Here is an 18,755-nt window from a genome sequence, read left to right on the forward strand (position 1 = left end):
GGTAGGAGGTTTCCACACTGACTCTTGATGCTCACAGAAAAGTGAATCTTTAATATTGAAGATAGTGGAGGAGGTATTTTACTAGGAAAACAAAGTAGTAGGCTGGGCCTAGAAGGAGGAGAAGTGTTAAAGAACTTCCCTGGTTACTAGTCGTGTCAAGAAACAGAAGTGGTTGGAAGGGCCTGGTCTGTACGGAAGGAAGTGAGCCACTGCCTTTCTCCGAAGCCCACAGCATTCTTCTGCCCATGTTTTGGTGATTATTTTTAGAATGGTTGTTTTACTCTTATCTTGAACCAAGATTTTGCCATACTGCTGAACTTGTCAATAGGTGATAAGAAATTTGATTCTACAAAATCAAATTATAACCTGTTCAGGGTCAATCAGTTGTCAGGGCAGATGCCCAACTGTCCTGCTGCCCCAGGATATCAACTTTGTTAGGTGCTGAGCGCTATCTTCAAGGTCCCAGACAATGATCGTATTTAAGCATTGAAGGTTCTGCAGTTTAGACAAGTAAGAATAGACCCAGATGTCCAAAGATCTAAAACCAGTTTCATTTATCTCAGGCCAGTCATTTTAACTCATCTACACCTCAGTTTCTCCCATTGGAAAAATGCCTTCCTTTAAGATTTGAGATCAGCATATGTATGTAAATATATTCTCCATGAACTCAAGGCACTTTAAAAAATAAGGGTATGTTTCTACTTAAGGCGTATTAACGTATCTTGAGAGTTACGGAAAAGATTGTTGAAATAACAAGCTTTGGTGCCCAGGAAGCCTATTCATTGCTCAGAAGATATGCTTATATGGAAAGACAAAAGAGACAAAAGGATACAACAGCTTCCTCTTTAAGTTCCAGGGTCTCATGGATCAGTGCAAATATTCTAACAAAACTAGCTCAAACACGGTCATCCCTGGGCTTTAAGGACTACTCATAAGGTTAAATCAGCACTTTTATAACCCAAATATGTAAAGCAGTCCTGTGAAGCCTGGTGGTTCTCCTCTTAACCCTTTTCCTGTACCTGGATCAAAGTGTGACTGGAATCTACCTAGTTCAGGAGGCTCAGGGCAATGTGGTGCTCGAGCACAATATTTGGAGCTGAAGGGCAGAGAATATGTTCACATTGCTGTTTCTTGTGAAGTCCAACAGTAGTACAACTTCTGTTTGGGCTGCAAAAGGAAGTCAAGACCATAATTCATCAAAGTGGGGAAAGCTGGACAGCCTACAACTGAGAGTCTTGCTTATAGGAACTTGTATGGCTCTTTAGGGAAACTTTTGCTGTTAGTCCACTGGTAACTGCAGAGCTTACGCATAGGGAAGGCTTTGGACACCCTAATATCCGTAGTTCTAAATGTTATTACTGTATTGAAGTTATGTGGAGATTGTGAAGTTCAGTTTGGAACTTCAAAGTATATATGGTTTGTTCAAAGACAGCCTATCAAATACCTTGATTTTGCTTTACCTATTTTAAGTGTTCCACTGGGAAGCATTGCATTTTTTTAATGATGAGAGTCTTAGGTCTGTTTTCTATTGTTATAACAGAATATCTGAGACTGGGTAATTTATACAGAAAAGAGGTTTATTTTGGCTTATGGTTCTGGAGTCTGGAAATCCAAGATTGGGCCACCGTCGCTGGTGAAGGCTTGTGTTGCTTTCATAACATGGCAGAAGGAGGAAGGACAAGCAAGTATGTTCAGAAAAGAAAAAAGAGGGTCAGACTTTTGTGATACCTAAAACCCATTCCTGTGGGGGGAAAAAAAAAAGCATTAATCCATTCTTGAGGGTGCTGTCCCTATCACTCAAACACCTCCCACCAAGCCCCGCCTTCCAACACTGCTATACTAAATAATTAAGGTTCCAACACATGAATTTGCAGGGGACCCACTCAAATGATAGCAGTGAGAATGTTTTCATGATATAATCAAAGATTAACCTAAAGTTAATGCTTGGCAGAATCACAGACTCTCTGTGATCTAATCATTTAGAGTATACTGGATTTATTATTCACCAAGTATTAGGAGGTAATAATGAACCTTCACTTTCTGTATTATTATCCAATGTGGATGGTCAGGAAACAAATATTCTTAATGTTCTATATAACAAAAACCAGAGAAATTATGTCTGTCACTTGTAAAGCCTGCTCTGGGGAACCTAAACAATTAGAAATAGTAGCTCTTTAGTCTAGCCACCTTGCATTTCTGATGCCTAAGAGTTCCTCTATTCAGTGAAAAAAATAAATTCTGGAAGACCATATTGCATATTGTTTTAAACTTATATATCAATTTAAAATATTATTCCAACTTTGAATATAATTTTGTATTCTAAATCTTACCCTACAAATCTCTAAACCAACAGGAATTATGGCTGGTATGCTTAATAAGAGATATGTGACCTTTGAAACTGACTGCTGTCACTTGACAGTCAGTTGCTACAAACTGCCCAAAAAGGTCAGCTGTTTGCCTTGGCCTTAATCCTCAAGAATCTCCCTCTTTGATCTTCCAGGAACTCAAAATGCAGAAACCTGTTTTGAGATAACATTAAAATAAAATTTTAGCTCAGTTCCCCCAACCACCTAGTCTTGCCAACTCAGGAAATGTAAAAGTTCAAGTTTTCAACATCCTAATAGCCCCACAGACCCAGTATGGTGTTTTTGTATGATTTTGTTTTAATTAGAGACATCCTCAAGTGGGTGACAAATGCACACGCTGCATGCTCCCCGAGTGGCATGTGTTGAGGGGTTAGTGAATTTAAGCTTTTGGAAATATACATTTGCTTTTGCTTTCTCTCTGGGTTTTTATAAGTAAGTCTTCTTAACTTCTCTCATCGACAAAATGCTTAACTCACAGGATTTTTATAGTATTAAGCAAGATGATATAAGCAAAAGTGTTTTTCGTTAAACACTAAGCATTTCCAAAAACTAGATTATACCTTCTATCTACTCAAGTAAAGAGTGTTTATGTAATTTGAGAGTGAATGGTTGAGTGTATATTAACCTGTATTTGCTCATTGTTATTTCAGTATATATTAAACTGGTAATTACTATATAAATAACATCTCTTTCTTCCTCCTCTGTCAAGTCCAAGGGAGTTTGGTGTTTACCAGGCTATAGAGTCCATAGGTTGCATCATTACAGTAGTCTTTGTAACATTCAGTGGTTTGAGAATTGAGCAGGTCTCTAAATTTCTTGAGGTTTTTGTGGAGAGTAGAAGCATTAGCAGTACAGAGAGCTTCTATTTAAAACATCAGGAAACTTCTTTGCCCTTAGTCTACCTCCCTATCTTTTTGTCTATGTTTTCTTTAGTTTAACTGATACTATGTATATTTCCAACTCCCTTTTTCTTTCATTTACTTTTTTATTTACGTTAATTATTAAAGAGTAATTCTGTAAGTTCAGAACTAGATGAGCCCTTAGGCTACTGGGATCTTGTTTTCAGACAATTCCTGAGGACTTTGCCAGCCCACAAAGTAGCATTCTCCTGGTCAAGGAAAAAATGAGAACTCTGGAAAAGGTATAATAGTCTCTCATATGACCTTATTTATTAACCCAAAGAACATTTAGTCTTAGGCTATGTCCTTATTTTTTGGTGTTGAATTATTCCTATTTGAAATGATACAGTAATTGGTAGGGAGTTGTTTAGGAATATATTTATTTTGTTTGTCAAGTTTACTTCTAAAATGACCTGATCTGGCAAAATAAAAATACATGGCATATGCATCCCCCAAAATACGTGTGTGTGTGTGTGTGTGTGTGTGTGTGTGTGTGTGTACACTTTCCCCCCTTTGGTACTGGGAATTGAACCCATGGACTCACTCATGCTAGATACATGCCCTATGCCTGAGCTATTTTTCACCTTTTTTTTTATGTTGACATTATATGAGATATAAAAGTCAGGGAATCATTGATATAGATGTGGGTTACTTCTCTGTGTTTAATGCTGTGGATTGATAGAGCAGCCTCACTATATCTGTATGGTAAGGAATCTTCTCCTGCTGCTTCTGGGATGAGGGGAATTTGAGGGCTTCACCTGCAGAGTTTCAGCTGGAAGGTGGGCCAAGGTAGTTCCGGGGAGCCTGGAATAAGTTTACCCCAGGAGGAAGCAGCTCTGATCTGTGACCCACCTTCCAGAATCTGAGCCCAGATAAACAGCTTACCCATTTGCTTCCTCTTTTTTCTTTTTTAACATTCCACTCTGAGGAAAAAAAAAAAAAATATATATATATATATATATATATATACACACACACATACATACACGCATGCGTTTGCCTTTCCTGGAATTTTCTCTATTGCTTTCATTTGTATACTTTCCTCTACATACACACACACACACACACACACATTCATATTCAGTTGAAGACACACATTCATATTCAGTTGAAGAGAAGGGGGCGCAGCCTGCCTTCCTGTAGTCTTCACTATCAATATAGCCTAGTCTGGTACCACTAGTTCTGTGGTAAACTAGCTGTCATTCAAGGTCTCAGCCAGATCCCTGGGCTCCCACTGCAGCAAGCAAAGTTCTTGTGAGTAGGACCTGACTGTTTCCTGTCCTACCATGGGGATCATAGCCTCCAAATCTCACGCTCTTGGAGCAAGAAGTAATTATTGGCTTTGAAAATGAGAATCCTCTGATGTGGTTTATGAGAGCCATCCACTGTCCTTCTTGAACTCTCAGAAGGTCAGAAAGGCCCATTTGGTCACTGACTTTGTTGTCTGATGCAAAGAGATGGGGGGTGAGTGCCACTGGTCATTGAGCTGGAAGGGGGACAGTTGGCTGCTGCTGGGCTGTTTGCTGAGTCCACATAGAGGCCACCTGTCTGTGGACACACTCCTGCCACTCACTAAGGTGTCCTCCCAGGTCTGTCAGCAGAAGCAGGGCATGATGACACCAAGGTGCTGTGGGTAAGTGTAACACACCTGGAAGTCATGCTTCCTTCTGGATGTTCTTAGCTTATTTTCTGCATACAGAGCTTATAACATGTCTTTGTATGGAAGCAAAGGTTAACTGCAATCAAATAAAGAACAAGAATAGGGAACTTGCCTTCATTGAAATAGCTCACGGTGGCATGGTGCCTCAGATTTGTGCTTCTGCTTCAAATCGGAGTTGAGCAATAGAAGAACCCAGGCCGTGGGTATTTCCCACTGTGGAGGGTGTCTAATGACCAGAGCTTGGGCTTATGTCATTGGCTTCCCTGGAAATAAACCCCCCCACACCCACCGCATACTGTCAGCAGCACACAGTTTTATACCAGTGAGCTTGCCTGCCTCCTGGCTTTTCCTGGAAAAGGCATTTCTAGCAATGTCTGCCAAACTTGGCCTCGTGCCTAGTTATGTGCATGAGTCAAGTTTCACAGTGGGGCTCTGAGCAGTCCCCCTCAGGGGTTTTATTCATACCCCTGGATTGAGACTGTGAGCAGCCCTTTCCCCCCAACAGAGTGGTGGATGGGAGCCATATACCATGGGTTGTCTTGTATTTAACCCTTGTTATGGGCAGACCAGAAGGAGGAAAGAACCAGCAGGGAGCCAGGAGTGGGGAACATCTCCCCTCTGCTTCCTAGGTTTCTTTGCTCACCTGTTCTGGACTCAGGGTAGGTTTGGATATTCCCCAGCTGAGCACAGCCTTCCCTTATTTTAAAGGTGGAGGATCAATAGCATAATCTGTAGGAAGCCTGATTTCATCATACCTGTGGTTTGCAATGTACAGGGGTAAAAACAAGTTGTCCTACTTTGAGCCTTCAGTAAAGAGATTTAGTTATTCTCTTTGTAAGACCTTGATGAGCCCCAACCAGGCATGTTTCCAAGACTCCAAGTCCTGCTCTGGATCAGAGAGGGTCTCTACTAACTTGTGTCTTCACAGTGTTTTCTGAAGGGCTCTGTGGTTTACTCATTCATCCAGGTAGTTGTCATCATTTCTAGATTTGCTTTTGCTATTTTGGCTGCCAGTGCTCACAGACCCAATGCTCCCCAAACGGGAAGAGACCCCACAATAATAAGCAAGATCAGAGGTTACAGCTGTGTGAGGATCTCTTGGGGGTCACAGTGTGGACAACCTGGTGGACAAAGGAACATGCCTTCCCTGGCCACCCCCTGCACTCAACCAGTCTCTGCGTCTATTAGAAGAAAAAGTAGGTCCTGATCTTCATCATGTGGTATTAGGCCCTAACTTCCTTAATAAGACTCCTATAGCATAAGAATTAAGACCAAGAATCAATAAATGGGATGGATTCAAACTAAAAAGTTTTTCTCGGCAAAAGAAAAAATCTGTGAGGTGAACAGAGAGCCTACATCTTGGGAGCAAATCTTTACCCATCACACATCAGATAGAGCACTAATCTCTAGGATATATAAAGAACTCAAAAAGCTAAGCACCAAAAAAAACAAATAACCCAATCAATAAATGGGCCAAGGAACTGAACAGACACTTCTCAGAAGAGGATATACAATCAATCAAAAAATATATGAAAAAGTGTTCATCATCTCTAGCAATTAGAGAAATGCAAATCAAAACTACTCCAAGATATCTCACTCCAGTCAGAATGGCAGCTGTTATGAAGACAAGCAACAAGAAGAGTTGTCGAGGATGTTGGGAAAACGGTACACTCCTACATTGCTGGTGGGACTGCAAATTGGTGCAACTATTATGGAAAGCAGTATGGAGATTCCTTGAAAATCTGGGAATGGAACCACCATTTGACCCAGCTATCCCATTCCTCGGTCTATACCCAAAGGATTAAAATCAGCATACTACAGGGACACAGCCACATCAATGTTTATAGCAGCACAATTCACAATAGCTAAACTGTGGAACCAATCTAGATGCCCATCAGTATAAGAATGGATAAAATAATGTGGCATATATACACAATGCAATTTTACTGAGCAATAAAAGAGAATAAAAACATGGCATTTGCAGGTAAATGGATAATGTTGGAGAACATAATGCTAAGTGAAGTTAGCCAATTCCAAAAAAACAAATGCCAAATGTTTCTCTGATATAAGGAGGCTGACTCATAGTGGGGTAGGGAGGGAGAGCATGGGAGGAATAGATGAACTCTAGATAGGGCAGAGGGGTGAGAGGGGAAGAGAGGGGGCAGGGGATTAGCAAGGATGGTGGAATGTGATAGACATCATTATCCAAAGTACATGTATGGAGACACAAATTGGTGTCAACATACTTTATATACAACCAGAAATATGAAAAATTGTGCTGTATATGTTTAATAAGAATTGTAATGCATTCCACTGTCATTTATTTTTTTAAATAAATAAAATAAAAAAGAGAGAGCCCTGGAATCTGAATAACCTGGGAGCTACTTCTAGACTACACAAATTGTCCCAGAGTTTTATAAATTAGTTGCTGTTATCAGGGAGAGTGTATTTAGCCATAAGTAGAAAACTGTGTCCTCAGGGATAGAGGCCTTTGCTAGGAAGCCTGCTAGTAGTACTCCCAGGCCTGGGCAGCAGACCCTGGATGTCCTCTAGGAGTCTGGCCTTTCCATCCTGCTGTCCTTTCACTCTGGGGAGTTGTCACTGTGGTCACAGGTGGTGATACAACCTTGAGCATGGTTCTTGCCGTTCCCTGGCAAGAAACTAGAGGTAAAGATCGATTAATTTCCTTTCATCAGGAAGGGAACACTTTTCCAGAAATCACCACGTACATGTAGCCTTCCCTTTCCTTCTCCATTGCCGTAGCTAGGGGAAACTAGGCCATTCCCCAGGCCTGAGCTCTTTGCTGTCCCCCACAACCAGGGCAACTGGCCATGTCTTGCCACATATCCAGTACTTCCAGATCAGAATGCTTCACTGTCACCTCTCAGTGGCTGGTTTTGCTTGAGAGATAGGAAGCTCTATCAGCACCAAGCCTTCCCTCCCTCCTGCAGCCCACAGTGGGAAGCCCAGCGCCCCATTTCACCCCTCTTTGCACTCAGTTTTGCTGCCTGGCTCCTCTGAGGTCTCTCAGTACTAAAACTTCAGATTTCAAGATTAGAGCAAGAATGCTTTCTTGCCTGCTGTGTACAAAGCCAGTGTTTGGGGAAATGTTGCAATTCTGAGTCACTTGATAAATTTATATTCTGGGAGCATTTGTCTTTAGGACACTTATGGAAAGCTGATCTTGCAGTGTCATGCTATTTAGACCCTTCAGGTAAGAGTCTGGAATCTTTGGGTTAGCCTACTTGGACTTTCCACCTGAAGCAACACTTTGGTTGTGGACAGAACATGGGTGCCTGGGTTCCTTATGTATGTATGTGTGCAGGTTTAAAATGTCTTCTACCTCCCATCCATCCCCATCTCAGTGAGCACCTCCAGTGAGGCTTTTGGGTTTCTTCTGTAGTTAGTAGCTGAGAGTTGTTACACCACACCTGAGCTTCCTGTTCTGATTCATTGCACTTGCCCTCTAATTCAGCAGTCAGAAACATCATCTTATTTGTCACTGAATGTCTTGAAGCTTAACAGCATCCCAGGCAGATAGTCAGTACTCGGTGTTTAAATGGAAATGTATTTAGTTCATGGGTAGCTTTTGGTGTTTTACTGCTGTAGAAGCCAGTCAAAGATAGAATGTACTTTAAAAGCAGGTACTTGGTCCACTGGAGTACCTGCAGTTAGGCCACAGCTCAGTCCAGAATGCTGTACATGTAGTATAGGGCACACACACACCAGTTGGGAACTCATCAAAGTGGGTCCCCATATTTGTATCTCAAACAACCCAGCATTTGAACTTGACCTCTGAAAAGCTGCTCAGAAAGGAGCGGCCCATGCCTGTGAGCAAGGACGTATAAATAGGCACTTCCTCAACAGTTAGGAGCTGAATAAGTGACTAGTGAAAGGGATGGCCCAAAAATCTGAGGGTCAGAAGAAGGAAGGATTGTGGCATTAATAATCATTTAGAATTTCAGAATAGGTTGATACACATGACCCGATCCACCCCGTTGAGGGGTCATGCCTAATCTCTGAGTTGCATTCCCCAAGCTACAGGGAATGGCAGAGCAGGGATCAGAGGTGAAATTTCCATTTCCCCATAGCTGTCCAGTGACAGACAGACAGAACTACCAAAATCTGGACAGTCCATTGTGGGAGGATGCTTTTAGGCTTCTCAGGTTGTCACAAGTAAACTATCTTCTAGGACAGGGAACACACGGCCTGGACGCCTTCCTTATCAAGTTCACTTGGCTCTACTGCATTCACAGCCAGCATGAAGGTCCCTGGTTGAGCTGTTGATTTGGATTGAACATAGCAGGCTGAGCAGAACTACCAGTAAATGACAACTTTGTGTTTCATGGATGTTCTGTAGAGAAATTCTAAAAATTCCACACCATGGGCAGCCTTCCCCAGACTTCAGCATGCCTGTGACCCATTCTAAGGCTCAGGCAGCCCTGGTCTCAGATAGTTGACCAGGTTTTGAAGGTGTAGGACTCTTGAGCTCTTTCAGAAAGGTGTTAGGTGGTTTTTTCTTTTCATTATATGTTGAGTAAAGTCTATGTCACTTCTCTCTCTCTTTCTCTTTTTTATCCTGTGCCTAGGACACGACATTTCAAAGAAAGTATTAAATTCATTCATGAGTGCAGACTCCAAGGTGAGGGCTGTCTGGTGCACTGGTACGTATGTTTCTTTCTGAATAATACCTTACTTAGTATTTTCTGCTTAGCTTGATGTCTCATGAGTGTCTTTCTCTGTGTGATTATTTCATCTCCTAATGTTTTTTCCTAAACCCAGAGTCTCAAACATACATTCCACCTCTCCCAGATATGCATTAGTCATTGCCTGTTTTTGTTTCAACAAAACCCTACCTGGTTTTGCTTTTCTTTTTGTTGTTTTCCATTTTACTCACTGTGAGGATTTCTATAGGGACTGTGAGGGTTACTAGTCAACAGACACTGTTTTTTGCTAGCCTGTGTCTTAACATTTCATCAGAACGGCCTCCTGGAAACAGTGTCCCATGGACACCAAGAGACAACTACCCATTCTGTAGGTTCATCCCTGAAACCTCAGTGACCTTTTCAAAGCACTGTTTCTTCCTAGAGAATTTTGATTGCAAATGTGGGTGTTTAGTAATGTATTACTGTAACACCAATATGGCCATTTCCTCTCCATTTACAGCCTGGGGCTTTTAAGAGTGTTTGGCTTACTACTTTTCTTTGAAACAATCTAAATAGACTCAGAATTAGTTTATTGACAACTATCTACCTACACTCTTCTATATTTTATAGAGATGGTGGGGGGAGAGAGAGAGAGAGAGAAAGAAAGAAACAGTGTTGATGCACCCTATCCATGGATTCTGAATTCATGATTCAACCCACCATGAATCAAAATCATTCAGGAAAAGAAAATGTTGCCTCTATATGAAACATGTACAGACTTTTTGTTCTTGTCATTATTCCTTAAGAAATACCACTATTGACATAGCCTTTATGTTGTATTTCTACATTATAATCCAGAGAAGATGTAAAGTATGAAGGAGGATATGTGTGGGTTCTATGCAAATATTATGCCATTTTGTATAAGGGACTTGAGCATTTTGGTATCTGGGGTGTGTCCTGGAAACAGTGTCCCATGGACACCAAGAGACAACTATGCACACATATACATACTGTGAAAAGAAAGTTACTCTACATACTCAACCCAGAGAATGCATATAAAACTCTTGGTCTTATGCCTGGCAAATATTGTGTCTGGTACATGGTAAGTTCTCAGGGGAATGTCATTTGTGTTACCAGTAGTAATCATGGTAATAGCTAATTTGTCTGGGGAACTAGTAGTCAACATTCTGGATGCAGGGCTCTGTTGTCTATGAAGGTGCAGGCTGGACCTGCCCCCTTTCCCTTTGAATAAGGTGTGGCATTAATTATCTTAAAGCACAACAATCTTTTTTGATTTCGCCCAAAACAGCCACCCTTGCAGTGCAAAACTCTTTGAAAATGTGAAGCCAACTCCTGGGAGTGTTGCTACTAAGGTTGGTGGCAGCCCTGTCAGGACCGAGAGAACCCATGCATGATAGCCAGAGAAGCCACTTAAGACAACTGCAATGTGTTCTGAAGGCTGGTCGGGGAATGAGCTATTTCAGTGACTTCAAGAGTGGTGTTCTGCCAATTTATACAACTTTGAAATAGTGTGATTTTTCATTTCACTTTTTAAAAGAGTAGGAAATGTGACACATACAAATGGTTGTTTTTTATGTTCAGTTACATTTGACTTTAAAGCACCTATGAGTGCATTTGGAGGTAAAATAAAGGGGAGTTCTGAAATTCCAACCCCTGGGCTTTTCCATGCTCCTGGTGAATTCAGATATTCAGGGTTATAGCCTTGCTACGAGGGTTTATTTTTGTAAAACTCCCTTAGTGTTTTTTATATAAAGTCCTTATATAAAGAACTACTACTTAGGAGTAAGGTAGTGGTGTTATTATTATTATTATTATTAATTATGTTATTATTATTTAAATATGTATTGGCCAGATAGTCTAGAAATTCATATTTAACACCACCATATACATCTAATTATAAGGCTTTTCTAAAAATGAGACATTTGCTAGACTTCCCAATCTTAAACCGTTGCTGGAACACTCTAAGTCTGTCAAAGCACAACTTTTCTATGGTTGCCTTAATTTGCATATGTATTTTAAATTGGTCTCTATGTTAGTCAACTTTGTGCCACTGTGACCAGAATACTAGACAAGAACAACTGAGAGGAGGAAAAGTTTATTTTAGCTCTCAGTTTAAGAGGATTCAGTCCACGGTTGGCCAGCTTCCCGGCAGAAGTATCATGGCAGAAGGGCCCAACAGAGGAAAGTGTTCTGCTTATGTCAACCTAGAAACAGAGAGAGGGAGAGGAAGGGGTCCCGGAGAAAATAAACCCCTCCAGGCATGCCCTCGGTAACCTGCTTCTTCCAACTAAGTCCTACCTCTCAGTAGTCCATCCAGCTACCAGTGGATTAATCTATCATGTGAATTAATTCACTGATGAGGTCAGAGCCCACATGATCCAATCAGTGCCTGTGAACCTGGCTACACTACGGATCATGTTTTTAATATGAGCTTTTGGAAGACATCCCAGATCCAAACCATAATAGTTTCCTTACTTAGCCTGCTGGAGTTGACCGTTAGTGCCACAGAGCATCTGACCCCAGGCCCCAGAGCACTTGCAGTGTGCCTGCTCTAGTATTCTGCTCAATTATATCAAGAAAAATACAAAAGTAAGATTTTCTAAGGGCTTCTGGATTTCATGGGTTCTAAAAATCAGTTTTATCCCTCATGTCGCTAAGAAAACCAAACCAGATTTTTAAAAACCATGACACATTCTAAACTAATGCAGTTTATAAATGGACTTGTTCCACAGGTCCAGGAAGCCTCAAGTCCCCTTGGTATATTTGAGTTATTTTATTTGACCAAAAAAATAGGAAGTGTCTGAGAAGAGGATCAGGAGCAATTGAACATCATAAGGTAGAAGTGTCTGTAGCTCTATCCTATAGAAAATCAATGAAGCATGAGGCCAAAATGTTTAAAGGATGCCTGAGATCTAGTGGCACAGAGTAGGCGGAAACTGTTATGTTTCCAAAGGATTTCCTGGTAACGTACTTTCATGCTGTCCATGTGTAATCCAAAGCAGGAAGACTCCCTAAAATGAGATGCTCTGAATCCCCAGCCCCAAAATGGGTTGGGTGACAGACCCATGGTTCCAAAACTGCCCTTGCACTCATGACCCTCTCCATTCTGCAGCTTGGCTGGGGTCTCCAGGAGTGTGACGCTGGTGATTGCTTATATCATGACCGTCACGGACTTTGGCTGGGAGGATGCCCTGCACACTGTGCGTGCAGGGAGATCCTGTGCCAACCCCAATCTGGGCTTCCAGAGGCAGCTCCAGGAGTTTGAGAAACATGAAGTCCACCAGGTAAGTAATGCTCATTTGCACAAGGCTTTTCAGATGCAGGCAACTGCCCTGGGACAATTCCTTCAGTCCCAGAATCAAGAAGGTTGGAACTGAAGAGGCCCACAGAGGATATTGGGTTCAAGGGTGCTCACCTTTATCCCCACGGAAGTTGTCACCAATCCATTGTGCCCCAGCTACAGCCATAGGGGTCTTATATCCCTTGTCATTTTCCTTACGCCTGGTACTCCTAATATTAGCATGTTCCTCTTCCTTTCAGTGAAGTATCATTTTCTTCATTTGCTTTGCTTGCTTGCTTTTCTTTTTTGCTTTTAATTCATTTAGCCTTTAAGTTTTTAAAGATGTATTTAGCCAGGAGAGGGTAGTAGGGAATATTGTTCACCACTAATCATGTAAACTCAGATTTTAGGTTCTTCTTTATAAAATTACTGAATTGTAAAAATTCTCCATGTTTTTCTTCTGGATTCAGCAATTTAATCTTGGCTGCCAGTATTAAACAGATAGCATGAAGACACTTGTTTCTTGTAAGGAACCCTCAGCAACAGACAGTAACTGCTCCATCCAAGTCTGTCAAGTAGATGCATTGGTCTGACTTATTTTTATGTCCTCAGGCCCAAACCTTGAAGGAACAGTTATTTCTGTTAGCTGTGATTACCCAGTGCCCTTTGATTTCCCTGTTTATGTGTGCCATCATCTCGACCATTAAGTAACAGGTGAAAGTCACGGTGAATGCAGGTGTGTGACATTTCAAATTTATTTCCAATTTCTACAGTATCGGCAGTGGCTGAAGGAAGAATATGGGGAGAATCCTTTGCGGGATGCAGAAGAAGCCAAAAACATTCTGGGTAAATATAAAGAGCAAGGGCGTGTGGAGTCCCAACCTGGCACCAGGCGGTGGAGCAGCTTTTCGGCCCTGCCTCCCCTGGCCTACAATAACTATACCACAGAAACCTAACACAGAGGGATCTGGTGCCTTCCTTCCTGCTGCTTGTCTTCCGGGTTGCCTGCAGGCTCCCTGTGGTGTGCTGGTGTGCTGGCTACTTCCTCCAAGGACTGCAAAGTGAATGACCACTGCAAAGTGGACAGCTCAGGGCTCTTTCCCCAGTGACCCCACCCAGTCCCGAGTCCTTTTACATCACCCACCTTTCCCCCTGACCTTGGATCATGGCCTCACCTGAGCTTGCTGTACCTGGGATGCTACTGGGCTCACACACACAACGTGTGCACTTGTCAGTGAGTGCATATGTACAACACTTAAGAACATGTGAGAGTGTATGCCTGTGAGCGTGTAGAAGGGTATGCATTGTGTGAGGGTGTGTGCAGGTGAATGTGTCTACGTGGGTGAGCTCTGAATGTTCGTATTGCTGGGAGTCATAAAATTCACGCTGCCAGGATTGGCATGGCCACCTTTCCCTTTGGCTCCAAATGGAAGGCATTTGAATTTGACTTCTGAAAAGCTTCTCAGCAAGCAGCATGGAAGATATTCTATGCCTGGGAGCAGAGGTTGAGAACTCAGGGGATGAGCAGCTGAAAGCAATAGCCTCTCCCAGAACCTGGGATGGGATAGTAGGGAAAGATGGGGCCCAGACCCCTCCTGAGGGAAGGTGGCTCCAGGGACCCTGGAAGGTGTTGGGGGGTGGAGGGCATACTCAGTATTGCCTCAAGCTTAGTATAAGTGCACCAGGCCCTGTACTCCTTGCTGCCTCAAGTCAAGGCCACCCATCATGTGTCTGGGTTCTAAGTGATGTTTGTTCCATGTAAGACTGACCTTGATTGAATTCCATGATGAGCAGGAGTACATCAGCCAAACTTGGCATACATTGTTGGGCCCTTCCTGTCTCCTCCTGTCCAGCTTCATGCACTCCCAGCCTTGCTGTTCTCACTTTGCAGGGCCTTTCTCAAGGTTTGCATGTACCTACAGGAAATGGAAAGGAAGAATATTTGTTAGACACTGTAGATGTTTGCATTTCAAAATGCCTGATCATTTATTAAGTTCCTTGGTGTATGCTGTGGATTTGATCTTTGATCTCAGCTACCTCATTAAATAATGTTTGAAAAGTTTTGGTGTGTGTTTGTGTTAATCCAGTGAATTCTGCCTCATAATTCAAAATGTTCAGTTCTGATTGCTTTTGAAGCCAAAGGGGAAGACATCAATATCATTGAGCTGCTTAAATTTTTTACTTGGGTTCCCATAATGCTTTCTGAAGGGCAAAGTTCCACATTCAGGCTGTGAGAGCACCCACAGTTTGCAGCCAGGCAACAGGCATCCTGGAATGCTGTGCCCAACTCAGTGGTCAATCCTTTATACCAACTTAAATTTCTTAAGCACGCAGAGCCACAGGAAAAAATATACTCAATCTCTCCCTAAAAAGATGTTGCAACCTGGGTTCTCCGAATTCCACCACAAAAAGAGCTCCTGAATAAGAAGAGCAATTTTCCTGTTCATGTAGAGGGTATGTGAAAGGTGAGCTCTTTGGGGACCAAGGAAAACAAAGTCTCTGACAGTGCACATGTACAGGCCCCAGATGTGCAACCAAAAAGGGAAATGTGGCCCTAGAATCATTTCTTCAGCTAAAACAATTTGCCTGTTGAGTATATTTTTTTCTGTAAACCAAAAGAAATGTAAATATGCTAACAGAAAATGCATTTAAGAGGGCTAAGGATGTAACTCAGTGGTATAGCAGTTGCCTAGCATGTATGAAACATTGGGTTTGATCCCCAGCACCTCAATGAAAGGACAGAAAAATATTAAGGCTATTAGAGTGAATGGTTAAATATGTGTAAACATTTATGAATGACCACATATATTCCTTTAGGTTTTGAATTGTTTTTATATTTGTTGCCAGTAATGTTCTTTCTCCACAGCCACTCCAGGAATTCTGAAGTATTGGGCCTTTCTCAGAAGACTGTAATGTACCTGAAGTTTCTGAAATATTGCAAAGTTTAGGCTGGTGCTGCCAAAAAGAAAAGCAACATAGAGTTTATTTTTAAGTGTCCAACAGTGGTTTTGTAAACTTGCATACATGTGTAATGTTGTAATACGTTGAGAACTGTGAGATTATTTAGCAAAAGAAAATATTTTTACCAAAACTCCACTTCTGTGTCTGTTTTTTTAACCTGACTTTTGACGCCCATACAACTATCTCAAGAGCCCTCTTGCACTGTTTTGGTTACTGTTTAGGAATTGTAAATTGTTTCTCATGAACAACTACTCAAGGAGGAAGCCAGTACCAGGGGATTGTGCAGTGTGAACTCTTTCCTCATGTTCTTAAATTCCCCAGCTTGGGAAATGTCTCTTGATGTATGTTTTATCCCATGGTTTGTGTTCTCCACAGTGGAATTTACCAAAACCTACACATTTTTGTTAATAAAGGGCAACTTAACCAAGTTCAACATCATGTGCAAGGCATTCTTCCTTTGTTGGAGCTTGAAGATCACATGGGTTTCTATGAAGGCTAACAAAGCAAGATTGAACCTGCTACTGGCTCAGTTCAGAGGCTGTTTTCCTCCAGTAGATAGTACAGTAGAGACTAGGAAAGACAAATCAATGTCTCCATAGCAGAAAAATTGATCCTTGGACAGGGGGAGTAGCTCAGTTGGAAACCACTTACCTAACCAGTGCTCAAGGCCCTGGATTCATTCCCCAGCACTGAAAATGCGTGCACACACACAACAGACACAACGAAAAATTGATCCTCAATGCAGGGTTAAAGAAATTGAAGTTATGCTTTGCCTGAGCAGAGTGAGAACCCTGGAATACTGCATTTAACATAGGAATACACAAGCCCAACTATTTCATGAACATTTGCCACACATTATTTGCTATTCTAATTTGATGCTCAGCTTTTAACTTGAAAGAATACAAACAACTGTCTTGAACCAGTCATGGTAAATGGAGATGGCCAAGCAGACAAATGGACTTGAGAGGAGGGAGGTGGAGGGGGGACAGTCAAGTACTCATGGTGACTGTAGAGCCATGAAGGCTTAGTGGCCTGTCTACTCTCTGGGATCAGAGTGCCAATGCAGTTGTTCTTTTGTATCAGCATCTTCCAGTGCTGCATGAGGGTATGTGTGCCTCTGCCTTCATTAAGTTAGGTGTGAGGAAAATGTTAAAAGAATGACCTGACTGAGTCCCATTCAGGGCCACTGAGTTAAGACTGTTCAGGCACCTGGAACACAGTCCCAAGGGCTAGGTTCATGAAAATTAATGTAGAATTCAAATTTCAAAAGTTCTTAATTTATTGGGGAGGAGAAAATGCTAGTTTTGCAAAGACTAATTTAATCCCCTGGAAAGGCTGTATCTCTTCCTCTCATCAGAACTTTTGGGAAATCAGTGTATCCCTTGAGTATTGTGTAGGGAACATTTTTTTTCAAATCTAACTTTATCATGGCAAAAGCACACCATACCATACCAGAGGTATGCAGACAAGAGTTTGAGAGCTAAGGGCTTTGTCCTGATCTGGCCATGTCCCCAGGCAAGAGTGCTATTGCCACAGCCAAAGAAACATGTGCCACCCATGGTGTCTCCACCACCCCATCCCTCTCCTGCTTGCTTCCTGAAACTGCCTTTCCTGTGTCCTAGGCAGACCACCCCTGTTCGTGGACTCTACCCAAGGGAATTGGGACACTTAAGTCACATTTTTTGGAGCATCCCCCTTTAAACTTGAGTTTACACTTTTCCCTTACTAGGGGATCCTGCTAGAGGCCCTTTAAATTTTATTGAGTGCTGTCTAGTTTCTATGTGCCAGGGAACCCAATTTCCACTTCTGGGATACTTCATATCACTCATCCACAGAAACAGCTATGGACTTTGGTGACGGAGGTGTGTGTGCACATGTGTTTTATTGTTTGTTTATTATTATTATTATCTCAAAGAACTTCTTAGCTTCCAGGGGAGTCACATGTGCCGTGCCTCAGAGCATGCTGAGCTCAGTCAAGTACCTAGACACTTGGGTGGCTTAGACAGCAGGTACCTGGCAGCACACAAGGAGATATCTGAGCCCACATTCCACAGCCAGAGGTGGTCATCAAGTGCTCTTCTGCATGCCAGCCTCCAATCACAGAAATAAGGAACACACCAAGAGCCACACCCCTGCCATCCTACATCATATGGCTCCTCCCAGAGTTATTAATAATTTTATTGAGAACATGCTTTCAACACACTTGTATTTATATATGTACTTAACAAGAAATCACCAAGACTGCAGAGGGTGGTTCCTCTTCCCTTTCCTTTTTATTGCCCAGAGAAAGGATGAAACAAAAGAAAAGAAAGAAAGAAACTTAAAAAGCCTGTCACTTGTCACTTGGAAGCTTTATGCCCTTCTTTGACTCAGTGCAGTCTCCTTGTCCTCAGATGCACCAAGACACAATCCAGGGTTGAAGAGGGTCACACACTGGCAGTGTCTCATCTTGCAGAAAGGGCTAGAGGCCTCACTTTCTTGTTTCCCAACCCCTGCTTGAGGCTTTTGAGTTTTGTGACAGCAAATAGTAGGACATAATTATTTCAGTGTCATTTCTACCAGTATCACAATTAGTGTCCTATTTTGCAGCTCAGGCTCAACCAGCTGTATTAACTTCCGACAGGTTGCAAGTGCTGAGCCCGTGTCACTTTCCATATGGGGAAAGAATTGCCAGCGCATGTTTGAACATCTGCAAGTTGGGGTTTATGTTGGCTTCAGATCTCTATGCAAACTGTTGATCATAAGAGTTAGTAGTTCACAGTTAACTTTCCTGAATCTTCAAGTTCGGTTATTAGAGTTGGGACGTCAAAAGAGCTATTTTAGCAGATGCCTGAAAGTACAGGGCAGTTCAATATTCTAATGGTAGTGGCTAATGACTTAGAGCCTGGATTAGTAGAAGAGAAGTTTTGGTTGGGATCATAC

General features: G+C 42.1%; 1 protein-coding gene across 4 annotated transcripts in view; it reads left to right on the forward strand.

Moving 5' to 3' along the window:
- Positions 1-18,755, forward strand: part of Dusp22 (dual specificity phosphatase 22) — a 79,432-nt gene that overhangs the window by 46,536 nt on the left and 14,141 nt on the right. For 2 of the 4 annotated variants that reach the window (XM_077801576.1, XM_077801575.1), the window contains 3 exons: positions 9,515-9,589; positions 12,705-12,876; positions 13,646-13,718. In XM_077801576.1, coding sequence (XP_077657702.1) covers positions 9,515-9,589; positions 12,705-12,876; positions 13,646-13,718 — 320 coding nt within the window. Of the gene's footprint in view, positions 1-9,514; positions 9,590-12,704; positions 12,877-13,645; positions 15,824-18,755 lie in introns of those variants that run through there. The other 2 variants (XM_026398928.2, XM_026398927.2) reach the window with 2 other exon arrangements.

The sequence above is a fragment of the Urocitellus parryii genome, chromosome 8, assembly GCF_045843805.1.
Source record: "Urocitellus parryii isolate mUroPar1 chromosome 8, mUroPar1.hap1, whole genome shotgun sequence".
Lineage (NCBI taxonomy): Eukaryota > Metazoa > Chordata > Mammalia > Rodentia > Sciuridae > Urocitellus > Urocitellus parryii.